We start from the raw sequence: 23,227 nt of genomic DNA, 5'->3' as shown, positions 1-23,227 counted from the left end.
CCGGTTAATTAAAAATTTTTCGGTATATCGCAGGTTGCCGCTCGGCTACTTAAATATCTGAAACGCTTCGGTTGATTTTGTTAGAATTTGTTTGACAGTTGACAGCATTAATAATATCGATTTCTGTTTATGTTTATATTTTAAAATTTTTCAAAGCAAACCTAACAAACTATGGAAAATGCTAGAAAGGTTGCCACTGTTTTGATGTTTAAGGAACTAAAAACCAAATAAAAATGACACGGTTTTATTGTAAGGGTCTCGGTTAATCCGATTCCTCGTCGGTCGCAACCAGCAGATTTCACCGGTTCATTTTGAAACGTGGGATTTTTTGTACCGGGTTAATTCTGAAACGCCTCGGCTACTACCGGTGCAACCCGGTGTATCCACCGGTGAATTCTGAAAAGCTATTTCCAGGGTTTAGTATATAAAAAGATGGAAATTATTGTATTTATTTTATTTACAATTTTTGGGTTCTTTTATAATTTACAGTTACTTTAATATCACTACTTCTGGAAAAGTTGTTTGTCTGGATCCAGAGATCTCTGTCACTGATGTAATTCGTCATTTTTGTAAACGTCAAAACATCATCAAGTGTCACTGTCAGTAAAACGTCAACTGTCATTGAAAAGCAAGGGGAGCCATAAGGGTTCTTTTTTTGCTAATTTTGTGTTCAGTTTGGGGAGTGCCTGAGATTGCATAGTAAAAAGTATATCAAAACACTAGTAAAAGTTTTTTAGGATACGGTAGGTTCTAGAACTAATGTTAAAGGAAAAGTTTTCATTAATATCTTTCTGAAAATTTCTAGTTTAAAATGGACGATCCATCAAAAACCCGAGCGCGTTGCTTCTTTGACGTGACTATAGGAGGGCTAAGCAGTGGCAGGGTTGTTTTTGAACTTTTTACGGATATATGCCCTAAGACTGCCGAAAATTTTAGGTCCCTTTGTACTGGTGAAAAGGGACTCGGTAAAGAGACAAACAAACCTTTACATTATAAGGTAAGATACCTCAATAACCAAAAATCTGTATTATTATAACTTACAAGTCCTTGCACACCTTTACTAGATTTAATAAGTCATTATAATTTTTGTCCTAAATTATCTCGGTACATTGTTCTTAATAGCATGTTGATGAATACAAATTAATTCAATTATCTTTCTGAACCCTGTATCCAAAGAACCATATTTTTGGTAAAAGTGGCAGTAAAAGTAGCTCTTATACTACAGGAGTGTGTAGGAATAGATTAAGTACATATACATAGTCATAGTACATATACATAGTCCTGATACGTTGCTGTATCGGGACTCATTCATCTGGAGAACATCTTCTGTGTGGAACGGGCTTCCACCTCACATATTTCTCGATGCTGATACAACCTACAGTGATTCAAGATAAGCGCCCACAAATATCTTCCCACAAGCACCACTCCAAGAGGACTTTCCTCTTGTGCTTGTGTTTACCATAAAAAAAAGTGTATTTATAGCAAAGCATTAGTTAAAACTAATTAATAATGTATTCTTAAGTGAAATATTTCATGAACATGAAACATTTATAAATGACTAGGAATAATTACAGACCCATAAGATTAAAATTATTATCATGTGATTTATGGAGCTATATGTTAAATTCAATCCTTATCAATATGGATTTCTAAAAAATAGTAGCACTCATACTATTCATCAAGTAATAAAGTCATACTTGACAAACTGAAAGCATTATATTCAGTTGGATGATATATCAAGCTCAATTTTAAATATCAATAATGGGGTTCTGCCGAAATCTGCGTTGGGACTCTTGTCATACTCATTATTTGGTTTGTTTTTAGATATAGAGATTTTTCTTAGTTATAAAGCTAAAATGCAATTATAAATTTTTGGCCAAATATGAGGTATTTAATTGCTGTGTGGGGTGTAGCAGGTATCACTAATTTTAGCAAAATTCAAACCCTCAAAATCTACTACAGAACTAATGCAAACTTGGTATATCAGTCCTTAAACATTCATCCATTAAGTACAATTTTAAAGATTGAACAAAGTAAGTTGATTTTTAAAATTAAGAACATTAGTAACACCAAATCAGGCTTTGCTAATTGGCAATGTCAGAATATTTACTTAAACCATGTTAAAACAAATGTTGCTCTACATAATCCAGTATTAAAAGCATTAATTTTTAATTATTTACCTTAAAAGAAGAAACTCTAGTGCTATAATAATATATCAGTTTAACCATGGCATTATAAATTATTTTCGAATCTGGATCTTGCAATGTCATAGAAGATACAGTCTCTGATGCAAATGCTTTATGCATTGTTTAGGATACATCTATGTTGAGGTTAAGTGAATTTCCTCTCCTTACTTCTATAAGAAATGACATTAATGTATTAGGAATTGAATTGAATTGACGAAACAATGGGCTGCCTAGGCAGTTGTGCATATAGGTCTCCTGATGGACCTGTCATGCCCCACCGGGGGTTACCAGAGCCCAATGGCCTTAGAGCAACCGATAAGGCTCTCTAGTCTGAAGGACTTAAAGTGTTACCCAAGTATTTGAACCTGGCGCGCGTGAGTGCTGGGCACTCCCCGACTACATTGTCAACGGTTTCATCCTCCTCACAGCACCATCGGCATTCCGGGTTGTCCGCAATACCGATAGTATGTAGGTGGCTTCTTAAGTGCCAGTGACCAGTTAAAAGACCTGTCACTAACCGAATTTCGCGTCTTTTTAGGCGTAGTAGATTTTTGGTGAGACAAGACAGAGTAGTGTATAAGGTATTAAGCAAAAGAATTTATAAAAGAGTACTTAAATAAAGATTGGATTCCACAAACAAAACTGGGAGTCCAAGTATAATTTATAGGTACTCAATTATTAATAAAATTGTAAAATGACTGTATGCTTTGAATCACATCTTACAATCAGGATATCCCAGAAAATCTAAAAACGGTTTCTGTAATAACTATATAACCCATTACTAAAGAAAATTAAGAGAATATGGTTAAAAATCTCCTTTTTAAAGTTTTATGCGGTATAACACTATGCACTCTCAATAAATATCATAGGAGTTGAAAGATTATTCATAGGGATACATTCGATAAATTCAAATTTGTTTAAAAGAAAAGATATTCTTATTTGTGTCAGAAATAATTACATACATAGTTTATAAACAATATGACCTACAGAACATTAATCTTACAAGGTTGAACTTTAAAAATCACACATCCACTATACAAGAAACCCTTTGATTCTGCAATACAAAATCACTATCACAAACTTTAAATCTAAGAAATAAAAATTATATCTATCTGTCTAAGAATAGCATTCAAAAATATTTAAAGATACCAAAAAATAACCACTATTGTACAGTACAATCCCTTAGTGGTTTTACCCTTAAAATTTGGTCATTGGTTAGTGTCTCTTAAATAGTGATAAAACTGACTTGGTTTTTATACTTCAGAAGTCTCGGGCACCACAGTCTTGTGTAATAATAAGTGTAACATTAACCCTAAGCTCCACTTGAATGGAATCAGAATCCTTTTATTTCTTTTTTAGCACAACTACATTAATTCCAAACAGCTTATTTAGAAAAGTAATGTGTACAGTACATTTATCAAACTCGTATATTACTCTATATCAACAGATTTTAAAACACAAGCCTATTGGTCCACCAACTTCTATATTTTTAAACACTTTTTACTTTTCAGGATGTTGTTTTCCATAGAGTTGTTAAAGACTTTATAATACAAGGTGGTGACTTTTCTAATGGCAACGGAACAGGAGGTGAAAGTATCTATGGAGGAACCTTTGAGGGTTAGTTTAAATGTTCTCATTTCATTAACTCATACATGTTGATTCAAATGGCTTATTGTTTTAGATGAAAATTTTACCATTAAGCATGAAAAACCTTTGCTGCTTTCAATGGCTAATAGAGGAAAGGATACCAATGGGTCCCAATTCTTTATGTGAGTCTTTAAAGTGTATAAAAATTATCAAATTTTCTATTAGTTCATAACCAAAACAGATCAGAAGTAAAGTTAGTAGGCCCTAACCTAAGAAACTAAGTAGCATTTGCTATTAACGCTATTATTTTTACAGGAAGACTTCGTTATATAATCCTGTAGCTTTTACAGATCAATAATAGTTTTTCAGGATTAATATTGCGTTTATTTCAGTTTATATGTAGGTAAACCTTACACCTAGACATAATTTAAACTATCTTCTCTTTCAGCGGTCATATAAGCAATTTTTAGATTTAATTTTATGTATAAACGTCGATCCCAAGCTGATCAAAATTTTTTGCCTTGTTATGTTATAGTACAACACAACCGGCCCCTCACCTCGACAAGTAAGTACCTACACAACTATTTTATTAAAAATATATAAAGCTTTACCTCTTTTTTTAGTATTCATGTGGTGTTTGGAAGAGTGGTTAGTGGAGCAGATGTGATCCGCCAGATTGAAAATTTACCTGTGGATGCCAACAGTAGACCCCTACAAGATGCCAAGATTGTGAAGTGTGGGGAACTCGTGAGACAGACTAAGGGTAAGTTAAGTGAAGTTTACTTGAACTAATTCTGATTTAAATTATATTTTAGCCAAGAAAGAGAAGAAGAAATCAAAGGAAGAAAATGAAAACAGTGGATCGGATGTATCTGGAAAAGAAGCTGTAAAGGAGAAAAAATCCAAAAAAAAGAAGAAGAAATCCAAGGACAAGAAAGGGTAATAATGCTAATGAAGTTTTTTTGGCTAAGCTTAAAAATTTTTCAATATATAGTGACAAAGAAAAGTCAGACCAAGAAGCCAGTACAGAGGAAGAAGATGATGACGAAGAGGGGGAAGTAAAAGAGCCTCATTGGCTGGCTACTGTGACTGACATAAAGCCTGAGGAAATTCCAGAAGTTCCCAGCAATAAATTTTTAATGAGAGGCCCGCCCAAAGGGAAAGATAAGGAAAATAGGGACAAAGACAGGGATAGAAAGAGAGGCGGTAAGGGTTCTTAAAAAAGAATTTTATTACTAACTGAAAACATATTTTTTATCCCAGATCGCGAAAGGGGCAGAGACAGGTATGACAGAAATAGGGATGAATACCATAATGGTGGTAATTTTCGGAGAAGGAAACCTGTAGTTACTACTAAAAGTGGAAGGATTATTAAAGGAAGGGGAAGATTTGTAAGTAAATATGTTTAATAGCAAATGGTTTAAATTATTATTTTGTTGTGTTTTAGAGATTTCACACTCCGTCAAGAAGTCGCTCCCGCAGTGTCACCCCCATCCATTGGAAGCAGGAGGAGAGAAGGAAAATTAAATTTTCTGAGCTGGAACGAATCGAAGCTGAAAAGAAGAAGAAAGAGCAAGAGGATGCGAATAATTTCTTGCTGAGTAAGTTATATACAGTTTAATCCGTTTTAAAATGAACGAAAAGTTAAAGAATTAATAGTTTGAAATAGTTGAAAAATGCATGGCACTGATGAAATTTCTCTGAGAAAATAGGTGTTTCATTGCGTACAACTTCACCGACTATATTAAATACTATCGCTAATATGATAATAATAATAATAAATGTCTTTTATTGAAAATAAGTAAGTTACAATGAAACAATATTGTTGAATAATAAAAAATGGAGAAGATTTTAAATGGCGCAGTCTAGCTTAATAGTTACTCAACTGAACCATTTAGTACCCCATTTTATGCTTAAACAAGCTCAACTTATAAAATTTACATTTGAAAATTAAAATAATTGTACTAATTAAACATAAATATTAAATAAAGATAAAACAGTGCATATAAGAAATTTATAATATTAATACATTTATTTTAAATACCTTGCCTTTCTAGTAATACTTTTTTAAAGGAGTATTTAAGCTTGTTATCCTTAAGATGTTTAAATTAAAGTAATATGAAGAATAATATGAGGAAAAAATTTAAGGTAAAGAGTTAAAAGATTTGATAGCATTATACATAAAAGAGAGCTGAAAGAGAGCTGAACAATACCTTGTCAATATATCTCTTCAGCTAATTAAAATAAATAAAAATAAAATAAAATAAACTTTAATTGTATGACATAAAATAAGAATACCATACAAAGGTGGAAAGTACCGCTACGCGTATTTTAATAACCACCGTGCTTAAATATCTAAACTTAAAACTAAGACTGCTAATATTCCTACCCATTTATTCATACATATGTATATATTCAGTAAAATAATTATGTATCAATAAATTATTTGATATATTGCTCTCCCTTATATAGTCCTTAACTTTATGCTTAAAAGTAGTGTGACTTACTTCCTTAAAACTCACAGGCAAGATATTATAAGTATAGATCCCTGTGTAGGCAAAATAAGATTTTAAAAATTCAGTGCGATGCTCAGGAATAGAAAAAATATTTTTATGGCGAATATCTACTGAATGGGCATCTCCACGGCCCATCAAAAACTGCGACAAATAAGCAGGCTCTTTGAGATTTTTTACTTTATATACTAGACTGCTAAGATTTGCAAATCTTCTCTCTGCCATATTTAAAGTATAAATTTCTGAAAAAATGCTGACTAACATGATCCCTGCGTGAAAGATCTTTAGTAAACCGCACACATGAATTTTGTATTTTTTGAATTTTATATTTGTTAATTTCAGTTAGGAATGGACCGTATACAATATTAAGGTAGGCAGGTATACTAAGTACTAGGCTTTCAGTAAGAATTTTTTTACTAATTAGGGGTAAGACATTTTTGAATTCATACAGAATTTTGAGTTTGTGATATGATTTTTGATAAACATGAGTTTACATGAGCATCAAATTGCAACCTGCAATCCATGTGTAAACCAAGGTTGTTTACTTGATTAGTCAAATTAATTTCAGAATCGTTAACTTTAAGTTTTACAGCTGTGGCAGTTTCTAAGTTTATCTCATTTTTAGAAAACAATATAGGCTGTGTTTTGTTAGAATTAATGACTATTATATATATATACGAGTTTTGACTAGCCCAAAGAGAGATACGCTCCAAGTCATCATTAATGAAGGTTAAAGCAGTGGACAACTCATTAGCCGGGGTTGAACTATAGATTTGTAAATCGTCTGCATACATATGGTATTTACAGTGTTTTATGTGTTGAATCAAATCTGATGTAAAAAGTGTAAATAAAAGTGGCCCCAGGATAGAGCCCTGAGGCACACCCCTGGCCACAACCCTCCAGCTTGAGATGCTCGCTGCTCCCTCAGCATCTGTAATTCTTACTGCCTGTTCCCTATTTCCCAGATAGCTGCCAAACCATCCATTAGCCTTTAGGTTATAATGATTTAATTTAGCTACTAAAAGATCAGTGTTTAAAGTATCAAAAGCTTTGGTCATGTCAATGAGCACTGTTGGGCAACAGTGACCATTATCAAAGGACCTTGCGATATCACTAGTTATTTTCAACAAGGCCGTGGCACAACTGTGGTAAATCCCGACTGATATTTAGGTATTATACTTTTAGGAAGAAGATAATCTAGTATTTGGATTTTTACAATTTTTTCCATTATTTTGGATGGAGATGGCAGTATACTAATTGGCCGTAATTCACCCACAGAAGTTGGGCTGGATACTTTAGGAACAGGCATTATGAGAGCCTATTTCCAGATCCAACGCCAGCCATGAAAGACGAGTTTATAACATTAACAAGAGGGCCTAGACACGTCGAAATACAAGATTTTAACATGCGTATAGAAACTCCGTCTATCCCAACCGCACCGCTCCCAACACTGTTCAAGGCCCTAAGCACCTCAAGTTCTGTTACAAGTCTAAATGTAAATGGATCAGAATTTATTCTGATTTATTAACATTAGTAATTAACAATTTATTTTACTAATTAACATAAACGGAATGCACAAGGTGCCATGGAATCAGATGCTCTTTAAGTGTTGAGGGAAACTGTTGATTATGTAATACTTTATTTACAAAGCTACCAAAATGCAGCTGTCATCTAGATTCATAATTGTTGAAAAATTTTGGAAATATGGTCATAAAGTATGAAATCTTTATGGTCTAAAATCCTATATAACGAACACACACGCATTTTATATTATATTTAGTATTATTCGCCCTGAATGCGACATCTATCTTCATAATCAATAAAAAACACATACAGGTCGTGTTTTCGTTCGTTACTTATAGGAAACCTCATAAAGGCGAAATTTTGCAACGTCGCGCGTGTACGAGTGAATGCGACAGAGCACCGCCCCGGCCGGCCCGAGGACGGGATTAGTAAACATTTGACTTTCGTGGGAGCTGCGTCGTTTGGCGACAAAATGTCCCAAAATATTACGCGAAAATCCAGGCATTTTTAAGATATTTATTCTAATGCGGGTTTTACAGACATGGCAATGTGTAAAACCCGCATAGAATTGTAATCTTAAAATGTTTAATATGCTGTGTTTTGCATAATAAAAATTAAAGCGTTATTCTAATAAAACATAAAATATCAACAACGATAAAAATATAATAAAAAATCAGAAATAAAACTCTAAAAAACAAACTTAACAACATATAATTTTTTAAATAAAAGGCTCAAATAAACCGCCTTCTTTCGCTAACCAAAAACTTAACCTATCGTAAAAGCTATTTCGCACCTCCAAAAGAGTTTCAGGTAAAATGGAATTGGCACCTTCGACAATTTTATTTCGTAACTCCTCTAAATTTGTTGGCCTACTAAATTCATGCTTGTAAATGGTCTCCTTAAGGTAACCCCACAAATAAAAGTCATTTGGAGACAAATCTGGAGATCTAGGAGGTCATTTAATATCGCCAGTCCCACTAATAAGGCGGTTAGGAAAAGTATTTGTTAAAAATTCTTTTACCCTAGCCGCGTTATGAGCAGGACAGCTATATTGCTGAAAATAAAACGATCCCAGGTCTACATCAGGTAGGATTTGAATGGCAGAAAGAACTTGGTGTTGCAGCAACTCAAGGTACGAGGCCCATCAATAAAAAATGGCCCTATAACATTGTCTCCCAAAATACCTGCCCAAACATTCAATTTCTGAGGATACTGGGTACGAAACTGAAAACTTCTGTGCTCGTTTTCCTGAGACCAATAACGAACAATGGAAGGATTGTGTTGCCATCTAATTCGTTTTCATTTGCCTTTTCCATCATGGTTTCACAAAATTCCATTCTTCGCCACTGGTCTTCAGGAAATATTTCCCGAGTTTTTGAATACTTGAAACATTTGTACCCATATTTTTTCCAGATACGAGTAACAGTTTTATTGCTCATTCCCAATTCCTCTCCAACTCTTCTAGTGGACCGTGTCGAATCAAGTTCTAGGGTACTGCAAACCATTTCTTCCCGCCGTTCTATATCCTGGACCACTTCAACAGGTGGTTCTTGACGTTTTGTGTGGCATTTTTTACAATTTTGAAGACAAAAAGATGTTTCAAAATTTGTAACCATATTTAAAACTGTTTTTGCACAAGGAATCGGTCTATTCTCAAATGTCACTGAAAACAAATCTCTACATTGTACTGCCGAATTGCCTCCATAAAACCATTTAATTAGTTGAACTCTTTCGGAAGGGGTATAAACAGCCATAGTGAAAAAAACATGAAAAAACGCTCGAAAATTATTAATGCAACGTGCAGTAACACAGCAAAGTGAGGTCTGCTGACTCCCGGTTCAAGAAATAAAAACGAAAAATTCCGCCGCCTGCAAGCCGCAACCAAGCGGTGTTGCTATTATTTTGGGTAATACGTAGCTCACGATAACACGATCTGTATACAGCACGACAATAATTAAAATTAAAGAGGACCAATAACTTACATATATTTTTTTTAAGTTTATGATTTAAAATATGTCAGTTATTATAGAGAGTTATTCAGGAAAAATAGGATTTTTTTAATTCCTAAAGTTTTTAAGTTTTTAAATGGTTACGAAATCTTAGTTCGCTGGTCAATATTACTCCAAGAATGACTTCCCGATTTATAACTTCCATGAGTCCGGAAAGTATTGTTTATCAATATTGCAATTAATAATATGAAGAATATATTTTTTATCAATATGCGGACTACACAATTTTAACATAAAAGGGGACATTTCATCAACACCAGTTGAATTACATTAAGATATTCATTTACTTTCAGCATATTAGCTAATTGAAATGAAAAGTTGATTGTGTTATTAAAAAATATATATATTATAAAATCTACCCTTTTACTACAATCAGATATTTTGTAAAATTTTTCCAAAATAAATTAATTTAATCGGGGTTGCTTAAGTTCGGTAGAAGGGAGTTATTTTCTTTACTAGTTGTAATGTTCAAATCCTTAAGATCAGTCCAAGTTTTTTTCATTCGATATTCGGTTTACCTAGAATTTTTTTCCCATCTTAAATTTGAAAGCGTTAAATTCCTTCATTGTTTATATAGAAGCCAATCCTCATTACTTTTGAAGTATAACTTGATCGCACCTTTAGATGGGATACCCAAATAAAACATTTTTTATCAAGGATTAGTAAGGCTCTCATGGCCCTTTGTACTTTTTCTCACTCTATCACTCAAAGTGTTGTAAAACATATTTGAATTTTGGTTTGGGGTTCATTTTACATTAGCGATTAGACTTTTTCCAATACAGAGAATTGCTATCTGAAAAAATAGCAAGTTTGGGCTTTAAAGATTATTGTTAATACGCATTTAAACATTTTAACACATGGAAAATCTGCTATATGTAAAAAATAATGAGGAAAGCATTGCATTAGTGTACATCGTGAAGTCCACAACTATGAGACAAAACAGTTGCACCAAGCTGTTTCACAGCTTAAAAAGTTGTCGTTTAAAAAAATATATTTAATTTGTTAAAGCATAATGTGCATATGCTGCTTTAAAATGAACACCTTGATATAATGAACTATATGGTTTATTAGAAGCAGATTATACTGTATTTAGTTTTTTTCACTATTAGAGTAGAGTAGAGTAGTTTATTGATGCTATTAACCTTACAGTCTTACACAATTAATTTTTTATTACCAATATCCTTTACAAGGAAGATCTTTTCTTAAAGGGAAGTCTACTCAAAATAAGTACACTTCGAGGAAAACATCTTCCTTATTAACCACTCACTCCACTTCCAAAATGGACTTCACTAAAATATTCTTTAGTTTCACGTAAACGCCACCGTTACGATACAACAGCGACACCTCCCACGTCTCCTCCAAGGCGTTCGAATATCTATAAACAGGGTGAAGTGAATGACTATAACGCCTTAGATTATGAAGAGAACCAGTCTGAAGAAGAGGTGCATAGAAGGGATGTACCCAGTTTGGTTCAGTACCCTCTTCCAGGAGCATATAAAGAGTTTAAGGGTAAGCATTACATCATTCAAATATTTTAACTGAAATTTGCATTCAATCTACTGAAAATTATTTTTTTTTAAACTAAATCTTTAGTCAACTAGAAATTTCTACATAACACACATTAAAATAAATCATAGTTTCTTAAAAATAAATTTAAAAAATAACTCAAAGATGTAACATAAGCATTAAGCATTGATACTGGAAACAAAATTTTTCTATGACATTGCAAGGTACAGATTTAAAAATAATTTTTAATTGCAAGATTAAATATATGTATTGTACTAGCGTTTCTTATATCTAGAGGTCAGCAATTAAAGGTAATTGACGCTTGAGACAGTGGATTATGCAAAGCAACATTTTTTCTAACATGGTTTAAGTAAATATTGTTGCATTGTCGAGTATTAATTTCATGCACAGTATTAGTAAATACCAATGTAGTGTTACATTTAAGCTGATTGTTGATAATTTTGAAAATTAACTTACTTTGCTTACTGTTATTTGCAGAATTACTACAAATCTAATTTATCAGTTTTTAAAGATTAAAAACTGATAAATTAGATTTGTAGTAATTCTGTAATGTATTTAAATAGTAGAGTTTTTCTTACACGATTTTGAAGGGTTTGAATTTTGCTATAATTTGTTGTACATGCTACTTATTACAGGAATTAAATATCTCATAATTGACAAAAAATTAAAATTATAGATATTAATTTTCGCCTTATAACTAAGAAAATACCTACATATAGCAATAGCTCCTGCAATAGGTAGAATTTTGTTTTCGATTTACTCAATATGCAACTTCCAGTTTAAACATTCATCTAAAATATGTCTCAAGTATTTAATTGATTCAACTTTCTCTAAATTACAGGTATTTACTGAGATATTTAATTCGCCTAAAATCTTATTTTTTTTGCCTAAAAATCAAGTACTTGGTCTTTTCTACATTTATCTTTAATGTATTTTGAAGGAGCCACAAATAATACCCCTTTAGATCATTGTTAATAATATCACAGAGTTCATCAGTGTTTTTTTCTAGAATAAAGTAACACTGTGACAAAACACAAAACATTAGCAAACACAAAATACTGTGCTCTCAAACCCACCAACTTTAAACTTAAGACAAATAATGCGTATAAAAAAGGTCCCAATACAGATCCCTGCGAAACTCCACTATTGTTATTAATAATGAAACTTGATATATCATTCAATTGAATTATTGTTTTCGATTTGTTAAATACGATTTTATTAGTTTATGGACGGTACCCCGGAACCCCATCTTTTCACTCACGACATCAAAGGCTTTACGCAGATCAATGAAAATAGCAACAGCTATATTTTCTGAATCGAGAATGTTTGAAATACGAGGGCGGGTCAATAAGTCCGTGACTTTGAATTACCCGCCCTTTAATGGAAATGGCAACTCTGCTCCTGTCAACAGAGAACTGTTAGTTGACGCCTGTCAAAATTTGAACAAGCTGCGTCATTTAGTTTGTGTTTGGCAGCTGTTGATAGCAGACTACCACTCGTTTTGAGAAGAAAATGGAAAAAAGTGAATTTCGTGTGCTTATTAAGCATTATTTTTTACGGAAAAAACCATCACTCAAACCAAGGCTAAGCTTGATAAATATTATGGGGACTCTGCACCATCAATTTCCATGGTATAGAAGTGGTTTACTGAATTTCGATGTGGCCGTACAAGCACGGAAGATGCCGAACGTTCTGGACGCCCAGTCGAGGTCTCTACATCCAAAACAATCGAAAAAATTCACGATATGGTTTTAGCCGATCGGAGATTGAAAGTGAGATTGTGGAAGCCATAGGCATCTCACACGGTTCAGTAGTTTCAATTTTGAATGATCTTCAATTTTGAATGAGCTTTCTCATACCCAAATGTATGAGAAAGCTTTCCGCAAGATGGGTGCCGCGTTTGCTCACAATCGACCACAAACGCAACCGTGTGACAATTTCCCAGGAGTGTTTGGCGTTATTCAACCGCAATATGGACGAATTTTTGCGTCGTTTCATCACCGTGGACGAAACGTGGAGCCACCACGACAAGCCGGAGACCAAACACCAGTCAAAACAGTGGATTTCTCGGGGTTAATCGGCGCCCAAGAAGGCAAAGGTGGGTTTGTCAGCCAATAAAGTCATGGCGACCGTTTTTTGGGATGCACGCTGTATAATCCACATTGCCTATCTTCAAAAGGGGAAAACAATCAATGGAGAATATTATACCAACTTATTGGATAGATTCAATGAGGAACTGAAAGAAAAAAGACCCATTTGGCCAAAAAAAAAGTTCGATTCCACCAGGACAATACAAGGGTTCACACATGTGCAGTTTCCATGGCAAAAATCCATGATTTAGGTTACGAATTACTTCCTCATCCGCCCTATTCTCCAGATTTAGCCCCCAGTGACTATTTCCTATTCCCAAACTTAAAGAAATGGCTCGGCGGAAAGAGATTTGACTCCAACGACGAAATCATCCCTCGACAAATCATATTTTTCCGAACGATAAAAAAATTGGATAAACGTTGGACTAAGTGTATAGAACTCAAAGGAGACTATGTTGAAAAATAAAATAACTTTTTATATAAAAACCTGCCTTTTATCCAAAAAGTCACGGATTTATTGACCCGCCCTCGTAAGATTCATTCAGTCTAGATTTGTGCTAATGTGCTACTATTTTTTTTAAAACCATATTAATAAGGATCGAATTTAATAAATTGCTCAATAAATGATATCATCATTCTAGTTTTATTGATATTTTCCAGGATTTTTCAAAAAACATTTACTAAACTTATGGATCTGTAATTATTCATAGATGTTTTGTCGCTAGATTTATAAATGGGGCATACCTCGACTAATTTCAGTTCCTCTGGAAATATACCACTGAACAGTACATTATTAATTAATTTAACTAATATATTGAGAATATAATTTCGCAAGTTTTTAAGGTCAAAAACCGTTATCTCATCATGATCTGGGGCCGCACTATATTTAAGGTGAAATAAGACATTCTTTACTTCGTTTTTGTCTGTAGGTGGTTAAAAAAACTATGTGGACAATATATTTCTTGAAATATTGGTAGGTTTTCGTTATTGGATTTGTCCAAGTGCAAATCCCTTATTATATTAGTACCAACAATGGAAAAGTATTGATTAAGACTTTGTGCTATTTCTTGTTTATTACAAGTCAGCTTGTCTTCTATATTGAGTTCTGTTATATTGTTGTTGTTAGAACTAGTTTTTAGAAAATAATTAATAGCTTCCCACTGCTTTTTACAATTATTACCTGGACTTTCCCAATTATCTTTAAAAAAATTACTTTTGAGTAATTTTATTTTGTTGTTTACCAAATTTCTTTTCGTTTTTAAACTCATTTTTTAAAACTGAATTTTCATGATATTTTTTAAGTTTCTTGTATAACAAATCTCTTTTTTTAATTAAACCTGCAAGTTCTGGAGTTACCCAATTATTGTTTATGTGGCACCTAATTTTTGTAATGCGTGCTGAGTTCTTCTTCGCCTGCTGAACAGAATCGACTAGTTGTTGAAAAGTTTCTATTGCCTTATTAAGCTTTAGATATATCTGCAAAGGTTTCCTGAAATTTTGGTGTGTTTATGTCTTTTTTTTATAAATATATGTCTTAGATTTAATTTTTGCAATATTTTCCACAAATTCAAAAAGTAATACTCAGAAAGCGACGAGTCATTAACCTGAACTTTACATTTCTGTTTAATTGATGATGAAGAAAGCACATGATCAATCAAGGTCCGCGAGGTAGAAGTCACACGAGTTGCATTTACTACTTTAACTAATAAACATTTACTACTTTAGTTTAAACCTTCATTTAAGCTAATTTGAGGTTTTAGAAAAGATACACTGGTGGCCAAAAGTAGATTGACAACTACTTATTTTTCAAATTTGTTTATATCACGGTTTAGGAAATCATAAATTAGGGGGGACAGTACCTGATTAAAAAACAACGGAGACTATTTGTAATGTTTAATTATATTTAAACTATTTATTCGTAATACCCAATTTTATTTAAAAAAAAAATAAAAAACTAAACAATTTTCAAGTGGCCAAAATTAAATTAACAAATTCAAAGCTTACTAAAATAAAAATAAGTATAGAAAATTTAAAGGGTTTTTTTCAATAATGCGTTGCATAGCCTCTATTTCTTCTCACTTCCACCAACGTTTGGGCATTGACCTTATTAAATTGTCAATATAGGACGTGTCAATGGATATCCAGCATGCCTTCAAAGCTTCAAAAAGTTCTTGTTTATTTTTGAAATTTTTACATCGGGTGTGACGATCAATGTAATCCCAAATGTTCTCGATCGGATTTAGGTCCGGTGACTGTGACGGCCATTTGATAACATTAATTTTTTCTTGGGTCAACCATTGGTTAACGATCTTGGATGCGTGTTTCGGATCGTTATCATGTTGAAAGTAGTGGTTGAGTGGCATAACTTCATCAGCGTAAGGTACCATAACATCCTGCAGTATGTCTTTATACATGAAACGATCCATCGTGCCTTCTATCAAGTGTAGTGGACCCATCCCATAGCCCGAAAAACACCCCCACACCATCACGGAACCACCTCCATGCTTGACTGTGGACATCCGAATTAATTAAATTGAACTTTGATTCATCACTAAAAATAACCTTTTTCCATTCGGAGACTGTCCAGTGATTATGTTCTCGAGCAAAGCTCAATCGCGCCCATACGTTTTTTAAACTTAGCAGTGGTTTCTTTGCAGGGCGTCTTGTTTTTAAAGCAATATATTGAAGTCTCCTTCTAATGGTACAACTAACTGAACCCACACTTTCTTTTTCCAAATGCAGCTTGATTTCTTTTGAAGTTGCAAATGGGTCAAGTTTTGCTTTTTTCAAAATTAATTTGTCAACACGACTAGTGGGTCTTCTTTGGTCGGCCAGTTTTTTTTTTAGAGGAACAACACTTCCACGGAGATTAAAATTTTTTAATATTTGACTTCTGTTGCCCTCAAAAGAGAAAATTTTCAAGCAATATCCGCCTGTTTAACCCCTTTCCGGTAATCGTCGATTATTCGCATCTTAATATCGATCGATAAAGTTATACCACGTGGCATTGTGAATATTTTTCAAAACTAATAGTAAGGAAAGTCAAATCAACAGAAACCAACGCATAAAACTCAGAGACTGAATAAATATGTTGTTTGTCAATCCAATTTTGGCCACCTAGCAGTCAAACAAAATTATTGGAATTTGATAAAAAAATATTGAGAAAAAGTGCAAGCAATAAAAATCTATGGAATTTGTTTCTTCAAACTATGTTGTTTACATTCCTGAACACTAATAAGCTCAACCGGTTTTTCCTTTGCTTCAGATAAAATATATTCATAAAAATGGAATTTGTCAATCTACTTTTGGCCACCAGTGTATGTTGATGATTGTTATTTTCTATTAGATGGAGACGCAATTGCATCTAAAAACCTGCTTTATAAAATCAACCAGATACATCCCAACATCAAATTCACACTTGAACAGGAAAACAACAATTCTTTAAATTTTTTAGACCTCACAATCAAACGAAAACACAATAAATTAAGTTTTATTATATATAGAAAACCCCCACACACCGATCACGCAATTCACTTTTGTTCCAATCAATCACTCTTGGTCCAAATTTTAACACAAAAACGGCAATTTTTAACTCTTACATACACAGGTTACTTAATGTACCACTTTCCCCAAAAGATTACTTGACAGAGGTTAATACAATTAAACAAATTGCTAGCAATAATTGGGACAAAATAAATAAAATTAAAACTAAAAAGCTTAAATATCTTGTAGTCCCAACTTTAAATGAAAATTCCAAATATACATATATATATATATATGTATTTATATACCATTTATTAATAATAATCGAACAAACAGCATTTCTCATATATTGAAAGAACACTTCCCTAATATCAAAGTTTCCCATAAAATCACAAACAATATTAGTAAGGCTCTAGTAAACTCAAGAGACAAAGTTAGTTACTTCAAAAAAGTGGTGCATATAAATTAAACTGTTCAGAGTGTGAAACTTTCTATAGAGGAAAGACTTGCAGACCTCTGATCACTCGCATTTAGGAACATTTAAAAAACCCGAATAAAAAATCAAAGCATAAATTTCATCCTGATAAGGATTCAAAGTTATTAATTAATGTTTCTAGTAGAAATTTTATGAGGTTGGATTTTTTGGAGGACATCGAAATTAATAAAGAGATGGGAAATAATGAGAAATGCTTAAACACGCAAGTAGAATTAAGAAAGAATTTCATACCTTTACACTGTAGGCTCAATAGACTGAAGTCAATATAATCAATAAATAAAATAAAAAAATGCATGTTTACATACCCATATAGTCGCTTTGCAAAGTAATCAAACTTTAAAAGACCATCTTATAATAGAATAAAAATGTACCAATAAAATATAGTAACATTGTTATCAGTAAGATAGAAATAGTTGAGAGGATTAAATGTAAGGCAACTCGTTTTAATTCATTTTATTTTATAATACGATCTCGTCTCTATATGTTGTTTGAGAAAAATATTTTAAAATTGTGTCGACAAGTTTTATGTTATGTTACGTATTGATAAATGTCCAGCCTCTTTAAAAGAGTTGAGATCCCTTTTAGGTAGCACTGATGATGGCTTAGCAGCCGAAAGCGTTTTGCTATAAGATTTGTTAAAAATGTACACGTTATACAAACATCTTAGTTTTTTTATTTACTTCATTTAAGCCCCCGAAAAGGAACGACGCAATGAAAAATCCGACGAGAAAGAACCGCCGATAGTAAACGAAAGATCGGAACTTTTGGCGATGGCTCTCGGGGTGCAAGTGAAAACCGGAGATCCGTCGGAGGAGGAGGCGGTCTTTAGTGGTTACGCTAAAAAGCAATTGCAGCTACAGCAACAGGAAGAGATGCAAAATCCCCATCTTACCAAGCTTGACCAAGTAATATTTGTTTTGTTATTAAATTTTAATTAATTTTCTAGGGTAAAGATCATAATAATTTTTTATAATAGATAAACGCTCGACTTGCTAAAATGGCCAATCAAGAGGCACCGAGGCGCAACCAGAGATCCCGAAACGGTGACTATAACGAAAGAAGTCACCGAAATAAGTTTGAAATTGAAAAACCTGCTGTGGATCGAGAGAGAGGGTAAGATACGATCAGTCATCTTTAAAAACTTTAACATACCATCTTAAAGAAACGACCTTCTATAGGGATTATTACAGCATGAATATAACGGACTTTCAAACTGATACTTTAAAGACACCGACAATGGCATTTAATTCATAAAACTAAAATAAATAAAAATATAAATTTATTTAATGCATGTATCGATAGCTTATTAAATAAACATGCGCCATTTTGTTATAAAAATATTAATCAAAAACTATTTAATCCGTGGATTACAATTAGTAAGTAAGTAAAGAGTCCATAAAAGATAAGAATATGCCAATGAAGTAAATTGCGCACATAATCACTTTAAACCAAAAAAAAATCAATAAAAAGGAGGGCCCATATTTCCACGATGTAATACTTCCATCCCGCTCTTTCACAAGGAAAAAGATAAAGTCGTTATAACAGTTATACCTGTCCACTTTATTCATAACAGTACCCTTAGAAATTTGCTAGTGTTTCTCAACAAGCCAGTGTCGTCGCACTTGAAAAAGCAAGAGTGTGCGTGTAAAGTGAGTTTAATTTGTGTTTGCGTACTTTGTTTTTCCAATTTTGGTGTGTTTTAATTTAAAGACTTATATAATTATTTTAACTACGTGTTACTTTTTATCGTCTACGTCTTACCTTTTAACGTGTAAAATGTAGTAGTTTTTTAAAAGTATCTTATAGTGTAAATAAATAAACCAAGAGTGCAATCCCAAAGAAACATTTACATTATTATTATTTTTGACGTTAACAAAGGTTACTTATATTGTCTGCAATTTTTTTTTTTAAATAGTATTATTTATTTACTTGTAATAGATATAAAATGTATGACCTGGGTTAATCCAATTTTTCCTCTTAATTGGAAATGCTATTCTCTTCCTTAATATTCTATCTAATTAGAATATCCTTTTTAAAACTTTACCTGTATTTCTTTATTTATCTTGAGGTTTTTTTTTTTGCTAAGTTTAAATTATATATATGTACATATTAAAATTATTATATACATTTCTAACTTCTAAACAAAGTAAACTGTCTTTAACTTTATTAATTATAACATATTATGTGAGGTTCTAAAAGTGGCGATTATTATGACTACATGAATCATGAAAATTTTATGAAATGGATGGAAGTCCAATTGCTTCCCAACTTGTCGCCATATCCAGTTTTAGTTTTCGATAACGCATCATACCGTAATAGACAAGTAAAAAACAATATTACGTCAGGAAGTAAGAAACAATTTATGATTGATTGGCTTAAGGGGCATAATTTAGAATATTATGATAAAGTGACAAAAACGGAACTTTATGAAATAATTCGTCAAAATAAAGGATTTTATCCAATAAAGTTCAAACTTGATGAACTAAGGGAAAGTGGACTCATTTGACTTTGCGGTTGTCTCCACACCGCCCAGAATTGAACCCCATTGAAAAAATCTGGGCCACTGTTAAAAACTGGTAGCTTTGATGCTAGATGTAGAACTTTGACGATGTAAAAATTTGGAGTATTCGTCGAAGATCTGGAAACGAGTTCCAATGAATCAATGAGCAGCAATTTGGACATTTTATGAGATAGTGGCTAATTTAATAATATGTGTATTATATACCAAGTTATGTAGGATTTTATGAGCAGTAAAATTTATATACCCTTGTATTTGGAGTTTTATTTTTAATATAAACATAATACAAACAAATTGTTGTAAAACATTTTAGTTTTAAACATTTGTATTACAAGATTTCAACAGATTTAAAAAAATATATCTTAAAGGACATATTATTAAATGATGGTTAGATTAAGGAATATTAAATAATGTACGCAAACATAAATCAGAGACAAGCTTAAATTTATTTAACAGTATTTTATATCCCACTTATTTAATAATGTTTTAACACAATACACCCTCCGGCACTGATTGAGTCGTCATAAACTATCTGCTTAACAATAGCCAGCTGAGATGCGCGAGAACTGACGTCAACGGCATATTCTCTCATTTTATGCACCTCAAACTTTTAATAAAACTAAAAGACAAACCGCGGCGTAATTATATTAGAAATAGAGGCAAAATGTAATTATTATAAATCCCTTAGGAATTTTACAAAACGTGCAATAATGCGTGAAAAAATAAGTCACTTCAACCAAATGACACAAAAAACCTGCAATAAATTTTGACCTGCAGCAAAACGGGAAAATTCTATAAATAAACCCAAAAATCAGGAAATAAAATTAATATTTCATAACTTTGGTTCGATCTGTAACCTAAAGGCTTTTTTTTCATAATAAGGGATTACGATTCGCACCGTAATGGTCGCCATTATGAGAACAACGTGAGGCCGAGAAGACCGGATGCGCCAAGAAGTCGGGTACAAGTGGTTCAGAAAGATTCTCAGCCTCCTCAACAATCGAGAGATGATAGCAGAAGGGAAAAAGACTCGGATAAACGTACTTATCATAGGGACGGTCGGAGACATCGGTCTGGATCGAGGGACAGGCATCACAGAAGGAGTAGTGGCGATAGAAGGTAAATATTGTTTTTTTTTATTTATACAGGGTATCTTGTTGAACTTGTAAAAGCTTTCATGAAACGCCTTAGGACAGTAATCACTGTTTCAAAGTTCCCAGGATTATTGCTTTTTTCTTAATTACTATTTGTTTGGCTCTTATACTGTAAGAGAAATAATGAATGTTTTATCGTGACCATCAGTTTAAAAATTTCCATGTTTCATTTTAATTTCATAATGTTGAAAAAATATGTGGGTATCTTATCTCATAAAAAAGTTATACTGTTTGATATACTACGAAACACTCTTAGAAACAGTTAATAGTACGGAAAACTATCACTAAAACCAATATTATTATTATGATGTTACGGACAAGAATAACGATTTCTGTTAAATTTCATTACTTTGAGTACATTCAAGGAATTTTTGACGGGAAAAAAATTGGACTTAGGGATCAAATTTGCAAATTAGTAGATAACAGAAATACGTACATTTCACATCGGTCGCCTCATAATTTTCATATTATTATTTGAAACATTTATTAAAAGCTTGCTTTTGTCTTGTTACAACGCATTGCTAAGGTAAACAAATTGTCCAGTTTGAGTTTTTTTGTCATACTGACATTTGGTGATTATAAGAAATATTTGTTCAATTTGTTTGGGAATTAGTTTACAATGCCTTGTGTGAGGTACACAGCGCGTGAGTATGCAGAAATGCATCTTATCTACGGAGAAAGTTATCAAAATGCCAACGAAGCCGCTAGACTGTACAGGGATCGATTTCCTCTAAGTATAATGCTCATCAATATAATGATGAGGTAATCTTTGATGAAGTGCATGAAGATCCATCAATTTCAACAAGAGCTATCCAACGACGAACGGGAATTTCAAAAACCACTGTGCATCGTACATTAAGAAGATACCACCCATTTCATGTTCAAAGAGTACAAGCTCTTCCAGCAGATTACAGAAAACGAGTACTATTTTGTCCAGACTGATCCAGGCTTATTGGGAGCATTCTTTAGAGTGACGAATCCTCATGTCGACGTTTCGGAATTTTCAACATCCATAATGTACATGAATGGGCAATGGAAAACCCCCATGCTATTCAGCAGGATAAATTTCATCACCAGTTTAAAATTAACAACAGGGTAATTGGTCCAGTCGAAATTCCCGATAACTTTAATAGAATAGCTTATTTGGAGCTCCGTTAAGATCAACTGCAGTTCTGCTAGAAGATGTACCTTTAGAGGTGAGAGGGCGAATGTGGTTCCAGAATGACGGTTGTCCTGCTCATTATGCTGCATTGGTTCGATAACATTTGGATAATACGTGCCCTGGAAGATGGATAGACCGCTTGGGTTCTATTCTTTGGCCAACACGTTCCCCAGATTTGAATTCCTTGGATTTTTTTTATTGGGGTTGGTTAAAACAGATTGTTTATTTAAGACCGGTTAATACAAGAGAGGAACTAAGAGAAAGAGTACTTGAGGCGGCACGAGAAACTAATTAAGCAGGAACTCTGCGTCGATTAAAAAGGCATTTTGTAAAAACATAAGAGCTCCTAGTGAAAATTTATTGTAGGCCTCATCCTCAGGAACACTAAAAATTAATTTATTCGATTATTTTTGTATCTTTGTTTTCTAGCTTTTCTTTTTTAGGCCTAAGTTTTAAAGCTATTGTTTTTTGGCACAAGTTTGTAGCTTTTGTTTTAAAGGCTTTAAAAAAAAGATTTTTAATGCAAATGTAGATTTTACTGATAGTTTTCCGTACTATTAACTGTTTCTACAAGAGTGTTTTATAGTATATCAAAAAGCATGATCATTTTTTATGAGATAAGAAACCCGCATATTTTTTCACCATTATGAAATTAGAATGAAACAGGACAGTTTTTAAACTGATGGTCACGATAAAACAATCATTATTTCTCTTACAGTATTAACAGCAAAACAAATAATAATTAAGTCAAAAGCAATAATCCTGGGAACTCCCTGTATTATTTCTACAATAAAGAACTTTGAAAAAGTGATTACTATCCTAAGGCATTTCATGATTGGACAATATTATTAAGTTATTAAAGTTAGACGGATATTGTCATTGGAGTAGTTTAGATTTTTTGAAAAAATTTAGTCAGAATCTTTGAAAAATTTTAAAATTCGCTTATAACTCGAAAACCATAAACATTTTCACTTGACA

At 32.8% G+C, this 23,227-nt stretch overlaps 1 protein-coding gene across 2 annotated transcripts in view; it reads left to right on the top strand.

Annotated features, from left to right (window-relative positions):
- Positions 1-585: 585 nt before the first annotated feature.
- Positions 586-23,227, top strand: part of LOC126734249 (peptidyl-prolyl cis-trans isomerase G) — a 33,521-nt gene continuing 10,879 nt past the window's right edge. For both annotated transcript variants that reach the window (XM_050437784.1, XM_050437785.1), the window contains exons 1-14: positions 586-743; positions 806-997; positions 3,698-3,803; positions 3,868-3,955; positions 4,309-4,338; positions 4,397-4,536; positions 4,589-4,712; positions 4,768-4,979; positions 5,037-5,164; positions 5,221-5,374; positions 11,125-11,328; positions 18,106-18,320; positions 18,392-18,528; positions 20,816-21,052. In XM_050437784.1, the coding sequence (XP_050293741.1) occupies positions 812-997; positions 3,698-3,803; positions 3,868-3,955; positions 4,309-4,338; positions 4,397-4,536; positions 4,589-4,712; positions 4,768-4,979; positions 5,037-5,164; positions 5,221-5,374; positions 11,125-11,328; positions 18,106-18,320; positions 18,392-18,528; positions 20,816-21,052 (1,961 nt within the window). In that variant the 5' untranslated portion in view covers positions 586-743; positions 806-811. The remainder of the gene's footprint in view (positions 744-805; positions 998-3,697; positions 3,804-3,867; positions 3,956-4,308; positions 4,339-4,396; positions 4,537-4,588; positions 4,713-4,767; positions 4,980-5,036; positions 5,165-5,220; positions 5,375-11,124; positions 11,329-18,105; positions 18,321-18,391; positions 18,529-20,815; positions 21,053-23,227) is intronic.

The sequence above is a fragment of the Anthonomus grandis genome, chromosome 3, assembly GCF_022605725.1.
Source record: "Anthonomus grandis grandis chromosome 3, icAntGran1.3, whole genome shotgun sequence".
NCBI lineage: Eukaryota > Metazoa > Arthropoda > Insecta > Coleoptera > Curculionidae > Anthonomus > Anthonomus grandis.
This window is presented reverse-complemented; position numbering and strand designations above follow the sequence as displayed.